The sequence below is a fragment of the Gossypium arboreum genome, chromosome 3 (genome assembly GCF_025698485.1).
Source record: "Gossypium arboreum isolate Shixiya-1 chromosome 3, ASM2569848v2, whole genome shotgun sequence".
Classification (NCBI taxonomy): domain Eukaryota; kingdom Viridiplantae; phylum Streptophyta; class Magnoliopsida; order Malvales; family Malvaceae; genus Gossypium; species Gossypium arboreum.
The window spans coordinates 92,863,313-92,882,155 of record NC_069072.1 but is presented as its reverse complement, the minus strand read 5'-3'; the positions used below and the strand labels follow the sequence as shown (position 1 = coordinate 92,882,155).

At 31.4% G+C, this 18,843-nt stretch overlaps 1 protein-coding gene across 7 annotated transcripts; it reads right to left on the bottom strand.

The window, feature by feature from the left end:
* Window positions 1–14,230: 14,230 nt before the first annotated feature.
* On the bottom strand, window positions 14,231–18,660 carry LOC108461979 (protein EXPORTIN 1A-like). 7 transcript variants are annotated; one of them, XM_053026191.1, is made up of 10 exons: window positions 18,276–18,660; window positions 18,113–18,195; window positions 17,967–18,021; window positions 17,825–17,883; window positions 17,590–17,755; window positions 17,341–17,448; window positions 17,134–17,232; window positions 16,415–16,618; window positions 15,885–15,943; window positions 14,231–14,634 (listed from the first exon to the last, which is right to left on the bottom strand). In XM_053026191.1, the coding sequence occupies exons 5-9, from the start codon at window positions 17,590–17,592 to the stop codon at window positions 15,926–15,928; spliced, it is 432 nt and encodes a 143-aa protein (XP_052882151.1). In that variant the 5' UTR covers window positions 17,593–17,755; window positions 17,825–17,883; window positions 17,967–18,021; window positions 18,113–18,195; window positions 18,276–18,660; the 3' UTR covers window positions 14,231–14,634; window positions 15,885–15,925. The 7 variants fall into 7 exon arrangements, with proteins under 7 accessions (XP_052882151.1, XP_017617467.1, XP_017617465.2 ...); XM_017761978.2 differs by having other exon boundaries at window positions 18,126–18,195; XM_017761976.2 differs by having other exon boundaries at window positions 18,141–18,195.
* Window positions 18,661–18,843: the final 183 nt, after the last annotated feature.

The window sequence follows — 18,843 nt, the reverse complement described above, 5'->3', positions numbered from 1 at the left end:
ATGAGCATGCAATTCGAGTTTAAGTGTACATGCCAATTATGATATAGAGGTGATACGATCCCCAAGTAACATTCTAATAATTTGTGACCAAATTGCTATCAATTTTGTAGTAAGTCTGATATGTTTTGATAAGTGTAACGTTAAAAATGATATGATTAAGAAACCTTTCAGTGTAGAGCCTTTGTAATGTTTGACTCCTTTATTGGCCACATAGAGAAGCCATTGTGAAAACACCACTAGGGTAAATAACACTAATTTAAACTAATAAAAAATAAACTGATATGTTGAGATTTTCAACCTTAGGTGCATTGTCACCTTCATTCTCAAATTGATCATGAATTATAGATGTTTCCTTATTCAATGATAAGTTGGTTAAAGCAATCGAATAACAACTTTAAACCACTAATCTTTCCTTAGTTTGTAAATTAATTGTTAAAACAATTCAACAACTAATCCTTACTAGTTAAAGAAGTATAAAATTTTCTCCTAAGATTTAATTCACCAAAAACCTTATGGATTAGAAAATACTCGACTCTAACTAACAAACTTACTTGCGCATAGCATTTAAATTAGATCACTCATTCCTTAACATAAGCTTTCTCAAACAAACTATGCTAACTTTTTCTAATTATTAGAACAAAGAGACAATTTTGGATCAAATTACTCTAATTAGTTGTTTAATAGCCTAAGTCTAAACAAATTATCTTACTTGAAATGATACTGATAAGAATAATAAGAGATGATACTACATATCCCATAAATTAGAGAATGAGAAAATATTAATGGATAAAAGAAGAATGGAGAACACTTTGAATCTCACAATGCTTTTTAAAAAAATCGAGCTTTTATCTACCTAGCTAGAAAATAAAATTAGCAACTCATAACTTGTGATGAATTCAAAAAATATTATTAAAAAAAGGAATAAAACAATGCACAAAGTAGTCCCCTTTCTCTTGCAAAAGATTAACTATTATAAATGAGTTTTATTTTAACTTATCCTTTATAGGGATAATACAAATAAAAATCAATAAAATGATAAGAAAAATCTGAAATAAAAGATAATCATAATCCTAAAATAACTAAATCACTTTATATAAAAAAATCTTTCAAGGAAAATTCTAATACAAATTAACTACTAATTTTAGGGTAGCTAACTTGACCCAAAAAAAATTCTTTTATTGTCTAATCCTTCTCATTTGCACCAACTAGCTTGTGTTCCACAACAACCACATAATTTCCCATGCAATTGCACAAATTGGCTCATGGTCTAACACCTTAAAGACATAAATTGCATTTGTAAAAAATAAACAAAATTAACCAAAAGTAGTAGCAATAATGTCCAAGATACACTAGAATTAATAACCAAATTCATGTCAATTATGCACACTTATCAATAGCACCAATAAGATTAGTCTCTTCATGAAGAGTAAAAAGCTAGGAAGCTATATAAGAGATTGAAACGTGAACAAAACACTTGTAAGTTTACTCAAACTTAGTGAGTTTAAATACAAAATACCTTAAAGCCTATATAGTTAAAATCTTCATTTTGAATCCTTGAATTCTTTGATGAACACCTTCATAACATTGGATATGTATACCGTATACGCCATCAACCATTTTTATTGTATCAACTCTCATTTTACTACTTGGTTAACTCCATATGTTACCAGTCGAAAATTATATCTTCTCTTCTCTTAAAATATCATAAATACTTCTCAATGGATATGTAAACAGAGTCCACTTTCTACGGTTTTACCCTTCCACAACATATCATTTATTCCAAAATGGTTGTTCATAGATACTTTCTATCTCTTTTGGTAGATACTACTTATAGATCTTACAACTACCGAAATCTCATACTGAGTTGAATAGCTATCAGACTACCAACCAGATCACATCTTGATTCAAATCCAAACCAAATTAATTCTAATGATGTAACATTCCAGATCATTCAGAAGAATTCCCCACATGTCAAATAACATAAGTATGCCCAGATTGACAAACGTCTCAGAGTCCACATAGTCTCTAAACAAACCATGGAAACCATTCAAATATGGAAAATACCAAATTTCAGAAATCACGAATACATAACGTAAATGAAATCATTGCAACATACACTTAGACCATCTATATGTACGAATATGTCCCTTAAAGCTTATCAAACTTTATTATAAGATTAAACCAAATAAGCCATCTTCAAACTCACCAGATTCTTATCATAGAACTAATTATCGAAGAAGTCTCAGAATATATCCAGATTCTACTACATAAATAGTTAACCAGATTCTGCTACCTCCACAATACATAATTTCCAAGAAGACAAATACAAAATGTCCCACTAAGGCTTAGTAGACCACGCCACACAGGTAATATAAGAATCACGTGTTTACTGTACTGGTAGACTTTCACAAAAGGTGTCATGGTTTCAACCACATGGACTTATACTTAATTTCATGTCATGATTTGTCAGTCCGGTCTACATATTACCGAAGGCATTATCATGAGTATTCATTTTATAATATCATGCCATGGGTTTCAACCACAAATATTTGCACATCCTCATATCATCATCTACCAATTTAGACTTATTCCTACAAGAGGCATCACCATGGGTGTTTTCGAAGTCATACAATACCATGGGTCTTAGCCACATGGACTTAAACATACCTTCATTTGTAATCTGCCAGTTTGGTTAACAATATGCTTGCCTTACCAGAGGCATCACAAAGAGAGCTTTCACTTAGAAGTTACTTACCTAGATCTTATTCACATACCTAATTGATTCTTACATTCTCATATCAAATTTCACTTGCTTACTTACTATTTAACTTCTTAGTCAGATAGTATCTCATACATAACTTCATTATATTAAAATATTTTCAATATTTCCCATACACGCTTACCAATTGTCTTAGATATTTTCTTCATACGTATTCTAATTTGAACAATCCACTTGTACGAGTCAAGATAGAGACTCACTTGATACTCACCTAGCCTGCAGCTTGGAGTTTCAAACTCGAACATCCTTCTCGAACTAACAATAGCAACTGCTTAAAAAATATGGAACCATCATTAAAACCCATTTACATACAAATTGCTAACATCTCAATCATAGAAAATCCTCATGCAAAGCCTTGTATTCATAAACTTCTTAATAGCCTTATTCTAAAAAAAAAAAAATTAACATGCAGAGCTCTTTGACTTACTAAGAGGTGAAACATCCACTAGTTAACTAAAAAACCTTATCTCCATCTAAATGAGGAAGAATAGAACATATAAGTTTAACAAAAAGAACCAAAGAATATTTTTTTCCAAAATTAAAAACCTCCTGACGAATTCTTCTCACTATATATATACCATCAGTTCCCTTTAGTGGAACTTGACAAGTGTAAATGGTGTCCAGGATTTGTCTCAATAAATGGCCAACCAAACTCAAGAGAAACATAAATGAAAATCTTGCACAAATGATGTTTGACTAATCAATCCAGTTGGCTCCTAAATAGTTCACATTACAAAACCCAACTAGCACAATGCTCAAGCAAACTAGACATACCAAATATTTGGCAGTAACTCTTGCTAGGCTTAGTCCTTGCTTGACACATTCTTTTCTTAAATAGCAAAATAACTCTATATAAATCTTTAATAACCTATATGGTTGGTACTACACACCAACTCTTATTTGCCAATAAATTGTAAATGGGTGCACTATACTACGCCAAACGGGTAATTTCACATTTATACGCATTCAAATTAGGTTTGTTGAATTTGGGTATGACAACCTGTGCTTTGTGTAAAACAGATTTAGTTGATCCTGGCTTTCAACTGAACAAACTTCTCCACTATCCTCGTACTACGAATTGTGTCGAGTGTGGGTTTAAGCAATACAAAACAAATCACAAAAATTGAAAATGATTTACTTACTTCCAGTATGAAAGTAAGTTCTCTTTATAAAACTAGTAAAGTTCATAATTTCCAGAAAATAGAATTTATTCTAAGTAAATAAATTTCTACTAATTTATGGAAAAATAATGATATGTCAATATTGAAGGAAGTGTATCTTTAGGTCAACCAATGCTCTCTATTTATAGGGAGAGGTATAAGAATCCTACTTGAATAAGCCATGGAAAAATAATATTATTTAAATAGGAAACACAATCCAACTCTATGTGAGGTGGCATAGCCTAGTGTTTTCTCCTATGGTTGCTGCTTCTCATATGTTGTATGAGGGAAAATTGGGCATCCCATGTGTTGAATCCAATTATATGTGCTTCTTGGAATTTTGACTCAACACTTTTAAATTTAATCCAACAAAATATTTGTTTTCTATTTCCCAAAATAAATATTATTTATTCAATCAATTTAACTAATTAAACTAATTTCTTAATAAAATAATTTTTCAACTCAATTTTATTTCCGTTAAAGTCATAACATCTTTACCATAATAGAATCTATGAAGAAATATATTTATCTTCCCTATTCAAAAGATTCATAATAATTAATTAATTTAATTTAATTTTCAAACTTCAATTATTTAATTGTAATTAATTAAATAATCATTTGACAACCTTTAAATTGATTCTCAATTCATTTATGTACTTAGAGAGAAAATGCATTCACTACGAATGTGATCTATTTCTCTTCAGCGTTTCCATTCATTTCTATTTATTGGGTTCTACATGCAATTCATTCATGATTTCAATGAATTATAGTTAAGCTTCGGCTTTTTGCCTAGTAATTATAAACTTATTTAGTCACGAAGCCATTTGACTAAAGTATTGTGCTAAGCTCTCACTTATATATACCATTACGAATGCTACTTAATAAGTGTTCGTCCAATGACCTTGTTATGAGTATGTTACCTTAATAGGATATCTTTAATCTCTGTTGGATAAATCTTTTCTCCCACTATGATCTTATTTTATCTCAAAGTAACCATAACCTCTTTCTTCACTAAAAGTCAATTACTATCAAATAGTAATTAAATCATTTATCACGAAGACAAATGACTTATGCTCATGTTTGCTCTTAATCTATCATTTAATATCGATGAAAGGATATCATTTACCTTTTAGTTGGCTATGAATTCCACTATTGGGGAATGATGCTACATACTACAGAAGTTGTATACCCAACATACTAGCTTTCGGTTCCTTATCTATTTGAGCTCAGGGTTTCACTTACATCAAGTATACGAGTCACATACATAGTCCATCGTCCACTTAGGATTAATGTATGCTACACTATCAAAGTCACAAGTGAATAAATCTATATATGGATCTAGGATTTATTCTACTTAGGTCATTTTTTATGTACTTTCAGTCCAATAAGTCATATCTATGCCTCTATTTTCAGGGAATCATCAGCTCCAATACCCAAGACAAGGTATCTCCCCAATTGGAATTGATAGATGACATATTAGTCTTTCAAGCGGTTTGTTTGTTTCCAATTAGATTAAAGACATGTTTAGATTATCTACTAAGATGGTTTTCTTTCCATATTACAATTTGATAATATAATACCGCTTAGTATTAGTTAAACGTCAGATAATTTGTGAGCCAATATTTTCTTTCATTTTGCTTTGCATGCAAAAATTTGTTGAGAATAATATACAAAGAATATTAATGTAATCAATGGGTATTTTATTAAACCAATTTGTTCAAAATGATACAAGTATACATAGACAAAAGTACTAAACTAAGGGTACTAGATGTAATAGTTCCATCCCTGCAGACTAATTTTTTTCAGTTGTTACTAGAGCAGGCTTAAAAGGTGTTTAAAGATGATCAAGTGATAAGTTTGCAGTTATAGAGTCCATGAGAGTAGGAAGTCCGATATCATGAGCCCCACTCCTAGTAGGCTCATCGAATTATGCATATTAGAAAGCCTGCATGAAAGAGTTCATTACATGTATTGATGGTGCTACATGAGAGGCCATTGAAGAAGGTTTTTTAACTTAAACAACTGTAATTGAGGCAAATGAGACCAGTAAACTAAAAGAAAAGGCACAATATACTACTGAAGAGAGGAGAAAGCATTTGGGAATTCCAAAGCGTTAATTGTTATTCTCAACAGAGTAGCTATGGAACAATTCAAGGTTATATCCATGTATGAAACACCAAGGAAGCCTAGACAATCCACATAATCAACATGAAGGTAATGCGACTATAAGAATGTTGAAGCTACAAATTTTGACCACTAGGATTGAAAATTTAAAGATGAATGAGGAAGAAACTATTTTTGAACTCTATGCTCAGATGTGTGATATCTCTAATGAGACCTTTTATCTTGGGGAGCAATATTTTGAGGTAAAATTAATGAAAAAGGTCCTATAATTTCTACTAGAATGTTTTCCTATTAAGGTGATGATTATTGAAGAAGCAAAAGATATTACTACTCTTAGGTTGGATGAGCTTATAGGTTCACTTAGAAACTTTGAATTAAACTTACAAGATGCATAACATGATAAGATGAGACTTGAAAAGAATATGACTTTCAATGTTTAAAATATTATTGCACCATAAAAACAAAATATGGAAACAATTGATGAGATTAAAGAACAAATAATATTACTCTCCAAAAACTGCAACAAAACTTAGAAGAGATTTTCTAAGAAAAAGATGATTGTTGATGATTGTGGTGATGAAGGCATTAAGAAAATTCAACTAAAAGAAGAATATATGTCTTCAAAGAAGAAATATGTTCAATGCTACGAAGGTAAAGAGTTTGGACTCATACAATTCAAGTGTGCTAATACTAAAAAAAGCTTGTTCCTATTACTCTTGTTTCACCTACTATTCTAATAGATAAAGGAGCAGATTCTCCACAAAGAGTTTTTTTGTGCGAAAAACCAAGTTCGGAGTGTGTTAAGGATTGAAATTGACACTATCAACATTGAGATTCAATGCTACCATACCTATAAGGTAAGACTCATCGATCTAGTCTAAGACATGAAGACTTTTGGTGATAGGGGAAAAGATCTGGCAATTTGGAAAAAAAAGGGGGGGGAAGAGAGTGAGCAAATGCAATGCCAAACACAATTAATAGGGTACTTGGTGGTTGTTGCTTGGTTGCAATTTTGGTTGATGCTTTTCTTTCTTTAGTGTTTTAATTTCAATTTGTTTCTCTTTAGTTCAGTTTGCTTAGCTCAATTGTTAGATTTGTTGTTTTGATCGCTGGTTCAACTTCACAAGTTTTAATTCTTAGTTCAGTTTCTTATCTAGTTAGTTGTTTGGTTCTGATCAATATATATGTTCTAGTCCATAAAGAATGTTTCTATGGATTTCATTCTCTCCAAAGTATTTTTTTAAAGCATGTTTATTTACAAAGGTAGTTTAATGCATTTGCTAGTTTGGTTTTCTTAAAATACTAAAGGGGGAGATTGTTGGAACCTTTGACTATTCCATGTATTGTTCGAACAAACTTTAGAACCTAATGTTATCCCTTACTTTTTCATAAGTTGTTTGAATGAGAATTTAAATGAGAACTTATACTAGTTAGAGTTATTTAAATTGGCATTTTTGACAATAAAATACTATCTTATCTTGAGGGCCAAACTAGCATAATCTTGAACAGTTTTAAAGCCCATGTTTTACATGTTTCATTTGTTTTGCTTGGGATGCATCATAACAGGCTATACATTTGATATTATCTTGGGGATGAGAATTAATGCTCACCAACTAATCCTTATCATATCATTATGGATTTTCTTTACAACATTTGTGAAGATAACAGATGGTTTATCAAGGCATTATCCATATGTTTCTAATTTCTATTTATAGATGGAGTTTTTCATTGGTTCGATCACTGAATTTGCTGAAGATTGCACTATTTACCCTGAAGTATTTTTCTTGTTACCAATTTTATTTTTATTGTGCTATGTTGAATTGATTGTTGTCACTATAGTATAAAATTTGTATGTGTTAAGTAAGGAGAGTTTTTGGTAGTTGGGTTTGTTGTAATCTAGATCTTTATTGGTGTTACTTGTATTTTGTTGTTTAAAGGGCAGAAAGGGCTTTAGCCAATAGGTGATAATTAGGTAAATGAATAAAATTAGACTCTGAGCAAGGCTCCCTATGTAACACCCCTCACCTGTATCCGATGCCGGGATAGGGCTCGAGGCGTTACTGGGATTTCACGTTCATAAACATATTAAATCAAGTCACTAAGTTGTGCTCTAATTTAAAACTTTTCTAATATATATATATATATATATATATATATATATCATTTCCCTTAAACTGGTCTTCGAGACCTAAAACATGTCTAGAGGCGACGCAGGACAAAACCGAGAACGTTTGATAAACTTTGGACTCCTTGGAAAATTTCTTTTAACTTGAAGTGTCACACGCCCGTGTGACTTGGGACACGCCCGTGCAATCACCCCGTGTCCAAGACTTGAGCATTCTGTTAAATTCACACGGCCAAGACACACGCCCGTGTGTCTAGCCCGTGTTCATTTAACATACTTACCATTTTAGATGCAGGGGACACACGACCATGCCACACGCCCACGGGTATGGCCCCTGTGTCACACACGGCTTAGGCACATGCCCGTGTACCCAACCGTGTAGACCCTATTAGGCTATTTTCCAAGCCTAAGGTCACCACCTTTTAACACTTATACTTAATGAATATTAAAAACAAAGTAAAACATAATTATGCTCTTATAAATGATCTTTGCAAAAACTCATTGCATGGAAACCTCATATCATTGGTTTCGTACATGCTAGGTTATTTCCCATCTAGTATTTATGTGTTGTCATACCACTTTAATACATTCAAGATTGGCTCGTTCTTATGACTCACTGCCAATTGGAATCCAACCATCGCACATGGTTACAAACTTGCATAGAAATTTTGTAGGTCATAGCCTACTTCAAAACAAGCCGATCTCTATGGCCGTAAACGAAAAGATAGATTTATCTTTACAAGCCTTTATTTGGAAAATCAAATGACACATATAACAAAATACTCAAAAGACTTATACATGCCATTAAACAATTTAGAAATGTCTTTATACCAAAGCTGGTCTATTTGATAGTATGCTGACTCTCCAACTGTCCTCTAATCTTTACGAGTCTTCGAGCTATGTGAAAGATAGAGAAATGAAAGGGGTAAGCATTTTCATGCTTAGTAAGCTCAAATAACTGGAAAGTAAACTTACCAACTAATTAGCATGCAATCAAATTGGGCAATAAATTCAATGAGCATAGGATGGCTTCTCTATCACTTACACTCAGTCAATGAGTTAACCACATAACAATGCACTATAAAAGTTATCTTAGATGAGCTAATCATTCAACATCTCATTTGTATATATATATCACATTAATCTCGGTGAGTTTCAAGGAAATCTCGATGGAATACCCATTTACCGTCAATTCATACAATGATCGTTTTAGATATGCACTCCAGCGAACCTCACATCTTATGGCGAGACTACCAGTCCAGGTTAAATCCCCCATTTTATAAACTCATAAGGTGATATCGGGATTACCAGTCTAGGCTAAATCCTTTATAACGACAAACACCTTTATTGAGCTCGGATCTGAATTACCAATCCAGGCTAAATTCAGATCCTAATTAGATTACCCGTCCGAGCTAAATCCATAATGCACACATATTCTTCGGGAGGCTCGACCATTCAAAGGAACACCCGTCTGGGCTAGATCCTTTTATAAATGAGATCAACAGATTACCCGTCTGGGCTAAATCATTACTGCAACACATGCAGGACCTTATTACACATGTCAATCATGGTTTATCCATCGAATTCTCTTTTTAACCTCAACCGAGACATTAATCACAATTTATACTTAAACATACATTTCATAGAATTTCATGTTATTAATAAATGCAATCATCATGCATTCATAAATCATATAATTAGGCACATTGAGTGTTTACTTTAAGTTATCCGAACTTACCTGATATTCGTTTCGGTGTCGTGTTTCGGTTATTCCGAAACCTTTCCTTTTCCTCGATCGACCTCCGAAATTTTTTCCTCGGGGTCTATAACAATAAAAATATATCATTAACACTTCACAATATACATATCAAGTCTAAATTCCACCCCCGGTCCAAATGATCGTTTTGCCCCTAACCTGTCACATTTTTTTACGATTTAGTCCCTAAGCTCGTACAATGAAACGCATGCAATTTCTACCTTACTCAAGCCTATCCGAACACTTTTCCCTCTTATGGTAGCCCACATTTTCCATTATTTTCACATTTCTACCACACATTTTACAACTTTTGCAAAAAGGTCCCTTTAGGGGTTTTTCATGAAAATCACTTAGGAAAAGTTGTTTAACACACTTCAAACTTTCATATTCCTCCATATAACATCAAAATACAAGTAATTCATGCATGGGTAAATTTTAAGCATGAACCCTAGCATGAAATATGGGAAGAAATAGAGAGAGCAAGCTACTGGGATTTCAAAATTACAAAGAATATTAAAAACGGGGCTTGGGAGCACTTACTATTGAGCTTGGAAAGCTTAAAAACCTTAGCTATGGAAACCCTAGAAATTTCAACAGCATGGAGAAGAAGAATGGTTCATTTTTGGTTCATTTTTCCCATTTCACTTAAATGCCAAATGACCAAAATGTCCTTAAGCCCTTTCTTTGAAATTTCATCCATGGAAGCCCATTTTTGTCCAAAAATTTAGAAATTGGGAAAATTCCTCCCCAAGACCTTATATTTTATAATCTAAAGCAATTTCATGCAAATTGCTTCTAGAATCCATGTTTTGCAATTTATTCAATTTAGTCCCTAATTTTCCAATTGGGCACTTACTCAAAGAATTCCTTCATGAAACTTTAACACATGCATATTCTCATATTCTAAGCCTCGTAATAATCATAAAATAAATATTTTGATGTCAGATTTGTGGTTCCGAAACACTATTCCGACTAAACCCTATTTTGGGATGTTATAGCGTAGGCATAGCATCGTTGCGTCCAAATTGCGTCAACTCTATTTGTTTTATTCTTTGTTACAGTTGTGTTTGGAATGAACTGTTGTTCCATCACAGTATATAAACTTTTTCAAGAAGCAAAACTAGAAAACAATCTCTCAACTAACTGTTAAAACAAAACGACTCACCCATAAAAGTAGTAGGCTTCATAACCATTCCACCTCATGCTAGTTGACATGCTTTCTCTACTTTCAGCCTTAGGTTACATGATTTGATGTTAATGGTAACAAAAAAACATAGTTAGAAAAACAATTGTTACTATCTCTCTATACCTCTTGAAGTATTTATAATTATAAAATTTTGGAACGATTAAAAACAATTAGAGACACAAATTTGTAAAATTTGAAATAGTTGATTAACTGATTAAGTGATTGGTGTACATGACCATCAGATTGGAACATCATCTTCCTCATATGAAAAGAAAAATGCAGTAGTTTCAAACAAAAACATGTTTTTTTTTTTTGTTGAAATCAAAACATTCGTGTTGATAGTAATAATTACTTCCTCGTCACAAAATATTCTAACATCTTAAATATGATCATAATAGATTATATATCAAATTAGGATTGTGAAATTTGAATAAAAAGTTTTATTTAATTTTCCTCAAATGATAAAAAATTGATAAATTCAATTATGTGTCGTGATAATAAAAAAAAGAATGTGCAAATTTTTAAGTAATATCTATACCAAATTCCATCTCCAAACAATCCTACCTTATATATGTATATGTTATATTAATATATCAAAACGAGAAAGATTGGATGGAGAATTGAGACAAAAAATGGGAATTATATTGAACCCACTATGGAGACAATCTGACTCAAGATTCGGCGTTGGAATATTGCTTTTGCTTCAGGAGGTGGATATATATAAAGGATTTAAGGGATCCTCTTGATTTAATGCTTCTATAATTTATGCCAACCCCTTTCGGCTTTTATGATGTACAATTTCTAATCTACCACGTAAACCCTTTAATTATATTAATTTATCCTTCAACTTAAAGTAAGAGTAAAAGGCTTCCATGTGACATCTTATTCCTATATAAATTTACATTATAGGTGAAATATATAATCACATTTATTATTATACTAGAATTCTTCTCAAATGTTTGTGTATATAAAAATCACATATTTAAAGTATAAATTTATGTAAAAATAATAAAATATATGGTTCAAAAATAATTAATTATAATAATACATAAAATATATATAATATTAAAATGAAAATTAAATACATAAATACATTAAATTAAAGATATTAAATACATTACAATTTTTTATAATGGTGTTGTCATCAATTGTGAGTTAGTGTCGAGTTGACTTGTGACACTAAATTAATCAAAAATTTAATAATAGTATAAATTATATATTTTAAAAATTCTTTAAAACTAATACAAACAACTCGTTAATAAATTTTATCAAATGATTTAATGATAATACTAATTTAAATACTGATAATGTACTAAATATGTCAAAATTGAAAATAAACAACCAGAGAGGCTTTACTGGGATGATACAGATTAGAAAACGAAACAGGGATTGATGAAAAAGCTGTGTCTGGAGCTGGGTTTGTCATGATTCATGACCATGGTAAAATGTCTATAAATCCAACGCTATAGGATAGAGTTTATATTTATTTCTTTTATTTTCTTATCTTATATATAATTAAACATTTCGATTATATGTTATTCTAGAATAAATTTTTAATCAATAAATATCGAATGTAATACTAATATATATTACACTCTTAAAACGAAATATAGACTATAATATTATGAAAAGGGATCTCAAACTCTAAACATTAAAAAAAATCTTTTAAGTATACAAAATTTAATAGCAAATGAAGCTCGATAATCCTTATATCAACAATAGAATCCATTTTGGATTTTAAAAGTCTTCACTATACACACATTCATACTCTCAAGTCTAGTTTTGACTGAAAAATGATGTTACATGACCAATGAAATATTGATTTAATGGAGGACTTTAGAAACGTATATTTTCAATGGATTTGATTAAGGAGGTAAATACATATATTTTACAGAATAGGTAATTGACCAGTATAAAAGGGATGAATTATGGGTGGTCATTGGTCAGTAAGGTACCCTACTTGAAGTTTAGTAAAACTACTATTTTCTAATATACCAAATTCACACCGACCTACAAAAGAGAGAACGTATTATATTTCCAATTAGATAAATAAATAAAAAGTATTACCATTTTACAAGGTTTACTCCTATTAATTTATCCCATCCGTTTTTAAAAAATTCAATCCAATATATTTTAGGTTGAAATTCAGTAATTCTCTATTTTCAAACAACAGTTTTCTTTAAATAAAATTACAATACTAATTTGAGAATATACATTCAAATTTTAAAGATGATATTATTAGAAAATATAACTACAAACTCGAAACGTTAATAGTGAAACATATATAGTTGACAAAAATATTGTAATGATTGATAAAATATTGCAATAATTTGCAATAATTTGGTAATCGTTCAGATCTCATAATTGTGTATTTTTAGGATGTTGGTATTGAAATTAATAAATTTTAAATTTAAATGAAAATATTTTTAAAAATTCTATCACATTTATATACGCATAATTATGTAGCCTCGATAAAAATAAGATTCATAAAATATAACTTAAAAACTATTAAATGTTATAAATGTTATTTAATGGTTGTTCAACCTTTCATCTTTCATCTCCTTTGACCTTCTACCTTTTATCTTCTTTAACCTTTAACCTTTCATCTACTTGTAACCCTTTTTCTTATTTATGTATTAGAATATGAAAAGTTTGATCTCCCTATATATATATATGGAGTATACTACTTGTAAGTATGATGAAAAGTATAGAATGCAATAGAAATTCTCATATCCATCACTACAGGAGAACAGACTTTTAGCGGCTTTTTTTGCGACGCTTGCGAAAACGCCGCTATAGCAAGCGCCGCAAAATTTTGCAGTGTTTATTTAAAAAAACGCCGCTAAAGACCATGAGCTTTAACGGCGCTTTTCCCCCAAATACCGCTAAAGACCATGACCTTTAGCGGCGCTTTTTCGTAAATGCTGCTAAGGTCCCCAAAAACGCCGCTAAAGACCATAACTTTTAGCGGCACTTTTCTTAAAAACGCCGCTAAAGAACATAAACTTTAAAAATATATTTCAATTAAATAATATTTATTTTCTATGATAAATATTATATTATGTTTTATTTTGAAATTTGAACTTTAAACTATACACAATTTTTAAAAATCATTTATATATTACTCAACGAAATTATGTTCAAAGATTCGTTGTGTCACTAAACAAAGAAAAATGATTTACACAAATAAATAAAAGACGAGAAAATGAAGGTTCTAATGAGCAAACTATTTTATAAGCAATCAGAAAGAATAGTACAGGAAATTCTTAGTATCCTACCTGAAGATAGCATTGGAAAATATAAAGAGGATGAGAATGAGTACAAGGAAGCATCTTTAAATTGAACCATTCTTGATGTCAGGTTCCTTGCCTGTCTCAGGGAGAAAACACTTGCACACAACAAGGACATGTTGTCCCTTTCTCCATTTGACTTAATCACCCACATTCTCTCATACCCTTCTCCCAAGAGCAATTCTTCAAGTTCTTCTCTTCTTCTCTCCAATTCCTGCATATAAATGTCCATGAGATTATGGTATTTGATGAGGAAATTAGTTCACAGCTGTGATACTCAACTCAAAATCATAGTTCTGAAGCCTTTGCTCAATTCCACCTCAAACTATATTTTACCTCCTACTGTTGTTTAACGTTATATAGAAATTATTCTTTAGTTCTAATATCTAAAATTACAAGAACAAAAGGCAATATCAGGGTCTGATGAACAGTTAGATTTGACTAAAAATACCAGTAAATCGAATAAGCCCTAATTATAAATCTAAAAATTTGAAATCTAACTTTGGAACAAATTATAACACAAAACTAACAACAAAAAAACACAAAATAGACAAACAATCACGTAGCAAAACTAGAGCAAATACAAGAATTTAAAAAAGAAAAAAAAGATGATAAATGGCAGCAAAGCTAAAAACAAGTAGCAAAGTCAAACTACGCAGGCGATAAGAAGAAAACAACTAAAATTTTAAAATTTAAAATAGTACAGGGCCTAAAATTAACTAATAAGAAAAGTATTGGTCAAATTAAAATATAAGAACTTAATGCATAACTTTCACAAAGTATAGGAACTAATAATAGAATTAACCCGATATCTTTATGTTGATTTGAAGTTTCTATCTACCTTTACCAATTCTCTGAAGCACATACAAGATGGAGATGTCTAGATTTAATTTCGAGTCTTATTGTGTTCGCGTTAAACTATTTTGCTTACTGTTCCAAAAATATTAGCAGAAAAATATTCTAAATCCACTATGTTACTTGGCAAGTAATGAATTTCGGATTAGTTATTATTTGATATAATCTTCGATTTGAATAAAACTCGTAAAATCGATAAAAACATTTATAATTATATAAAAAAGAAAGTAATGTGTTCAATACTTAATATTTATATTTAAATATATATTGTAAGTAATTAACACTCAAACATAAATAATAATTAATCATCCGTATTTAATTTAAAAAATGCAAGCATGAACTACAAAGACGACTCCATTTTCCCTAGATTGTCAAATTTTAGAGTTCTTTTTTTGTGACCATTCCTTGCCAAACCCTGGTCATATCATATGCAACTGAATACCTAAATGCCAGATTGCTACAGTTGTTTAGAGAAGAAAAAGGAAAATATCATTTTTCTCAGCGAACACAATGCATCCTAGCCTCAGACAAATTAGGTCAAACCGCAGTAAATAACATCATTTAACTTTTAGAAAAACAGAAAGTTATAAATGTCTCATGGTTCTATACCTGCTTTTCAGTATCCTCATGATTTAAGTGAGACAAATAGATCAATGTCTCCTCATAATCTGCAACATATAACGGTATTAACAACAGAATTCAAGAGAAAACAACTAATTTAAAAATAATACATAAGACTACAAAAACATAAACTTCTAAAACATAAGCTGTTTGAAAAAGAAAGCTTTTATGGTTTTTCCCCAAATATTAAGTGTAGCACTAGCATATTGTTCAGAATATAAAAGAAATTTAAGTTACAGGCAAGAAAAATACTTGCATGCCTAATAGACATCATACTTTTTTTTTTTTTTGCTCAGCACTAGACATCTTACTAGCCGAAGTTGAAAAATAATGGAAAGAAGAAAATTACTAAGACCAACATATAAAGAAACCCTAAACCTATCATCAAATCCAGTTAGCCATAAGTAGTAAATATATTTTTAAGCTGGTAAACTGTAAAGGGCTAATGACTCCCAACTGGGAATTAGATTTAGTTATCAAGATTAAGCATCACATTTTTTATATTGGATATTTATCACCTTATACTGAACAAGAACATCATTATCTTTCATCGTCTCTCGAACGATATTGCCATTCTCATCCTCAACTATCAAAACCTCCTCAGGCTTAGCCATACGGTAAATCATGAGCATTCTCAACTTTGACATTGTACCAGCATAAAGTTGCCTTCGTTGCAGAAGCTGGGCACCAAGGCCATCGACCAGGCCAGAAAGCAAAGGCACCTGCCAGATTCAATTCATGGACAATAAATGACTGATTATTCTACAGTAACCCAGAAGTAGCAAATCTTGTAGCAATTTAACATTCACAAACTATAAGCAACATCTATTCACAGAAATAATCACAAAAAAGCTGCTGTGCTACCTATAGTGAGCAATCCCAATTCTACAACAATTTTCATAGACAAGTAAGAAAGCATTCCAAATATGCATATAGCACAAAGCTGCAAAAAATATGAGCTCAATATGATTTTTTTTCCACATCTTATGATATATGCCATTGCCAGATTTGAAGGCAATCACTAAAAGATGCGTACATTTGTTTCCAGTTGGCACCTCTCAGAACCGAGATAAGTACCAGAGGAAGTTTTTTTTCCCACAAAGGTGGCTAAAACAAAAGTTGCAAGATATGCTGCACATAGAATTGATAACACCTGAGCAGTAATAGAGATTATAGTAGTTTTCTACATTTCAAATCCTTTAAAATGGTTTAAAGCCAACATAAAATATCATGATACCTGCAGTCCCATCATGTTTGCAGTTACAGCAGGATTATCCATGTTATGATTTGCATCAAACAGCTCCAAGACCAAGGAGTTCCAATAGTCCAAGCAAACCTATTTAACAAGATAAGCAACATAATACTTTAAACCCACTTCTGACAGGTTAAAAGGAGTACAAGCAGATAGAACAAATAATTTACAAATATAACAAAGCCATGATACCTTAAAGACCTCTGTATCATCCACATAAGATATGTTGATAAGGTATTCCAGACCCACTAACAGTGCAGAAATATTTTCTTGCACAGTCTCTAGCACCCGAATGTGAAACTGAAAACAAAGAACAATTAGCAATATAATCATCAAAAACACCCAGTGCAACCAAGCTATCAACTGTAAGAACATTTAAGCTTGATCAATACATTTAACAATATGCATCAACTATATGACATGATGTTCGATATCACTTACCATTTAACTCCTTGTATCTTTCTTTAAATACTTTAGCATATCTTTCAACTTCCTCCTCTGTCTTCCCTTCCATTTCTGAAGCAATACTCTTTATATTATTCCGTCCATATTTCTCACAGGCTCTAATGAAAGTATTGAAATCTCTTCTACTCCATGAAGAAAATCCCTAATGCACCCAAAATTTAAGTTTGAATAAAGCAACAAACAAATAAAAATATAACATGTTTGCACTCACTTCTTCTAATAGTCACTCCTTTTCTTCCAACTCTTCAGCAGTTAACGGGTCTCCCCTTTCTAAATACATGAGACTTAGTAAAACAGGCCTAAAGAAGATTGTGTATCATAAAGAAACAAAATATATGGCAAAAGTAAAATACCTTCAGGTTCATCCACATCAATAGTGTCCTTTACCTGATTCTTCTGATGTGTTTGCTAATTTTAATTGAAAAAAAAATCCAGTCATAAGATAACTCACAACAAACATCAAGTCAATGTACAAAAAGGGGGAAAAAGGTATTTATACAGATCATGCAGACCATGAGATAGCGTACTTCTTTCTTATACAACTCACTCAGCCTCTGAGTGTTGAAGAATTGGAAATCTAACCTGAGAAATGACATTTTTATTAGCAAAGCTATCTAACAATGCAAACTATTTAAAAGACCGTAGTTTGAGAAAAGGCTTACAATTGAGGCATGCGAGGAATCCGAGGCTCCTTCGGTTTTGGCACGGAGCCTGATTCACTCGCCCCCGGAATGTCTTCTTTTCACCCATTTAGTCTTCCCCCGGTTCTAGGAGCAGCAATTGACTATCTTGATGCGGAGGGGTCACTTCTTCATGAACCAAAAGTTATATCCTAAACCAACAGATCCTCTTTCTCACAGCATTTTCGGAGCAGGCTCAGCTTTCTTGAAAGCCTAGAATTAAAAGACACCCTAACAGATCGAGAGAAATGGAGTAGCTATGGTGGGTGAATTTAGTGCAGTGAAATGAAAAGGATAAACAAGTCTGATTGGTGTAGGTGTATTAACTTGGTGTTGCTGGAAATGGGAAATTTGGGGTCAAATTTTGAGAGTTATTTAAGGACTAACGAGTGGGTAATAAAAAATTGGGGATTTTGATTTTTTTTTTGCGGCGTTTTCATTAAAAACGTCATTATAATTTATTTTTTTGTGGCGTTTTACTATTGATTAATTTTAATTTTTTTATTTTTAACATATTTTTTATTTTTCTCCTTTGGAATTTTTTTAATTT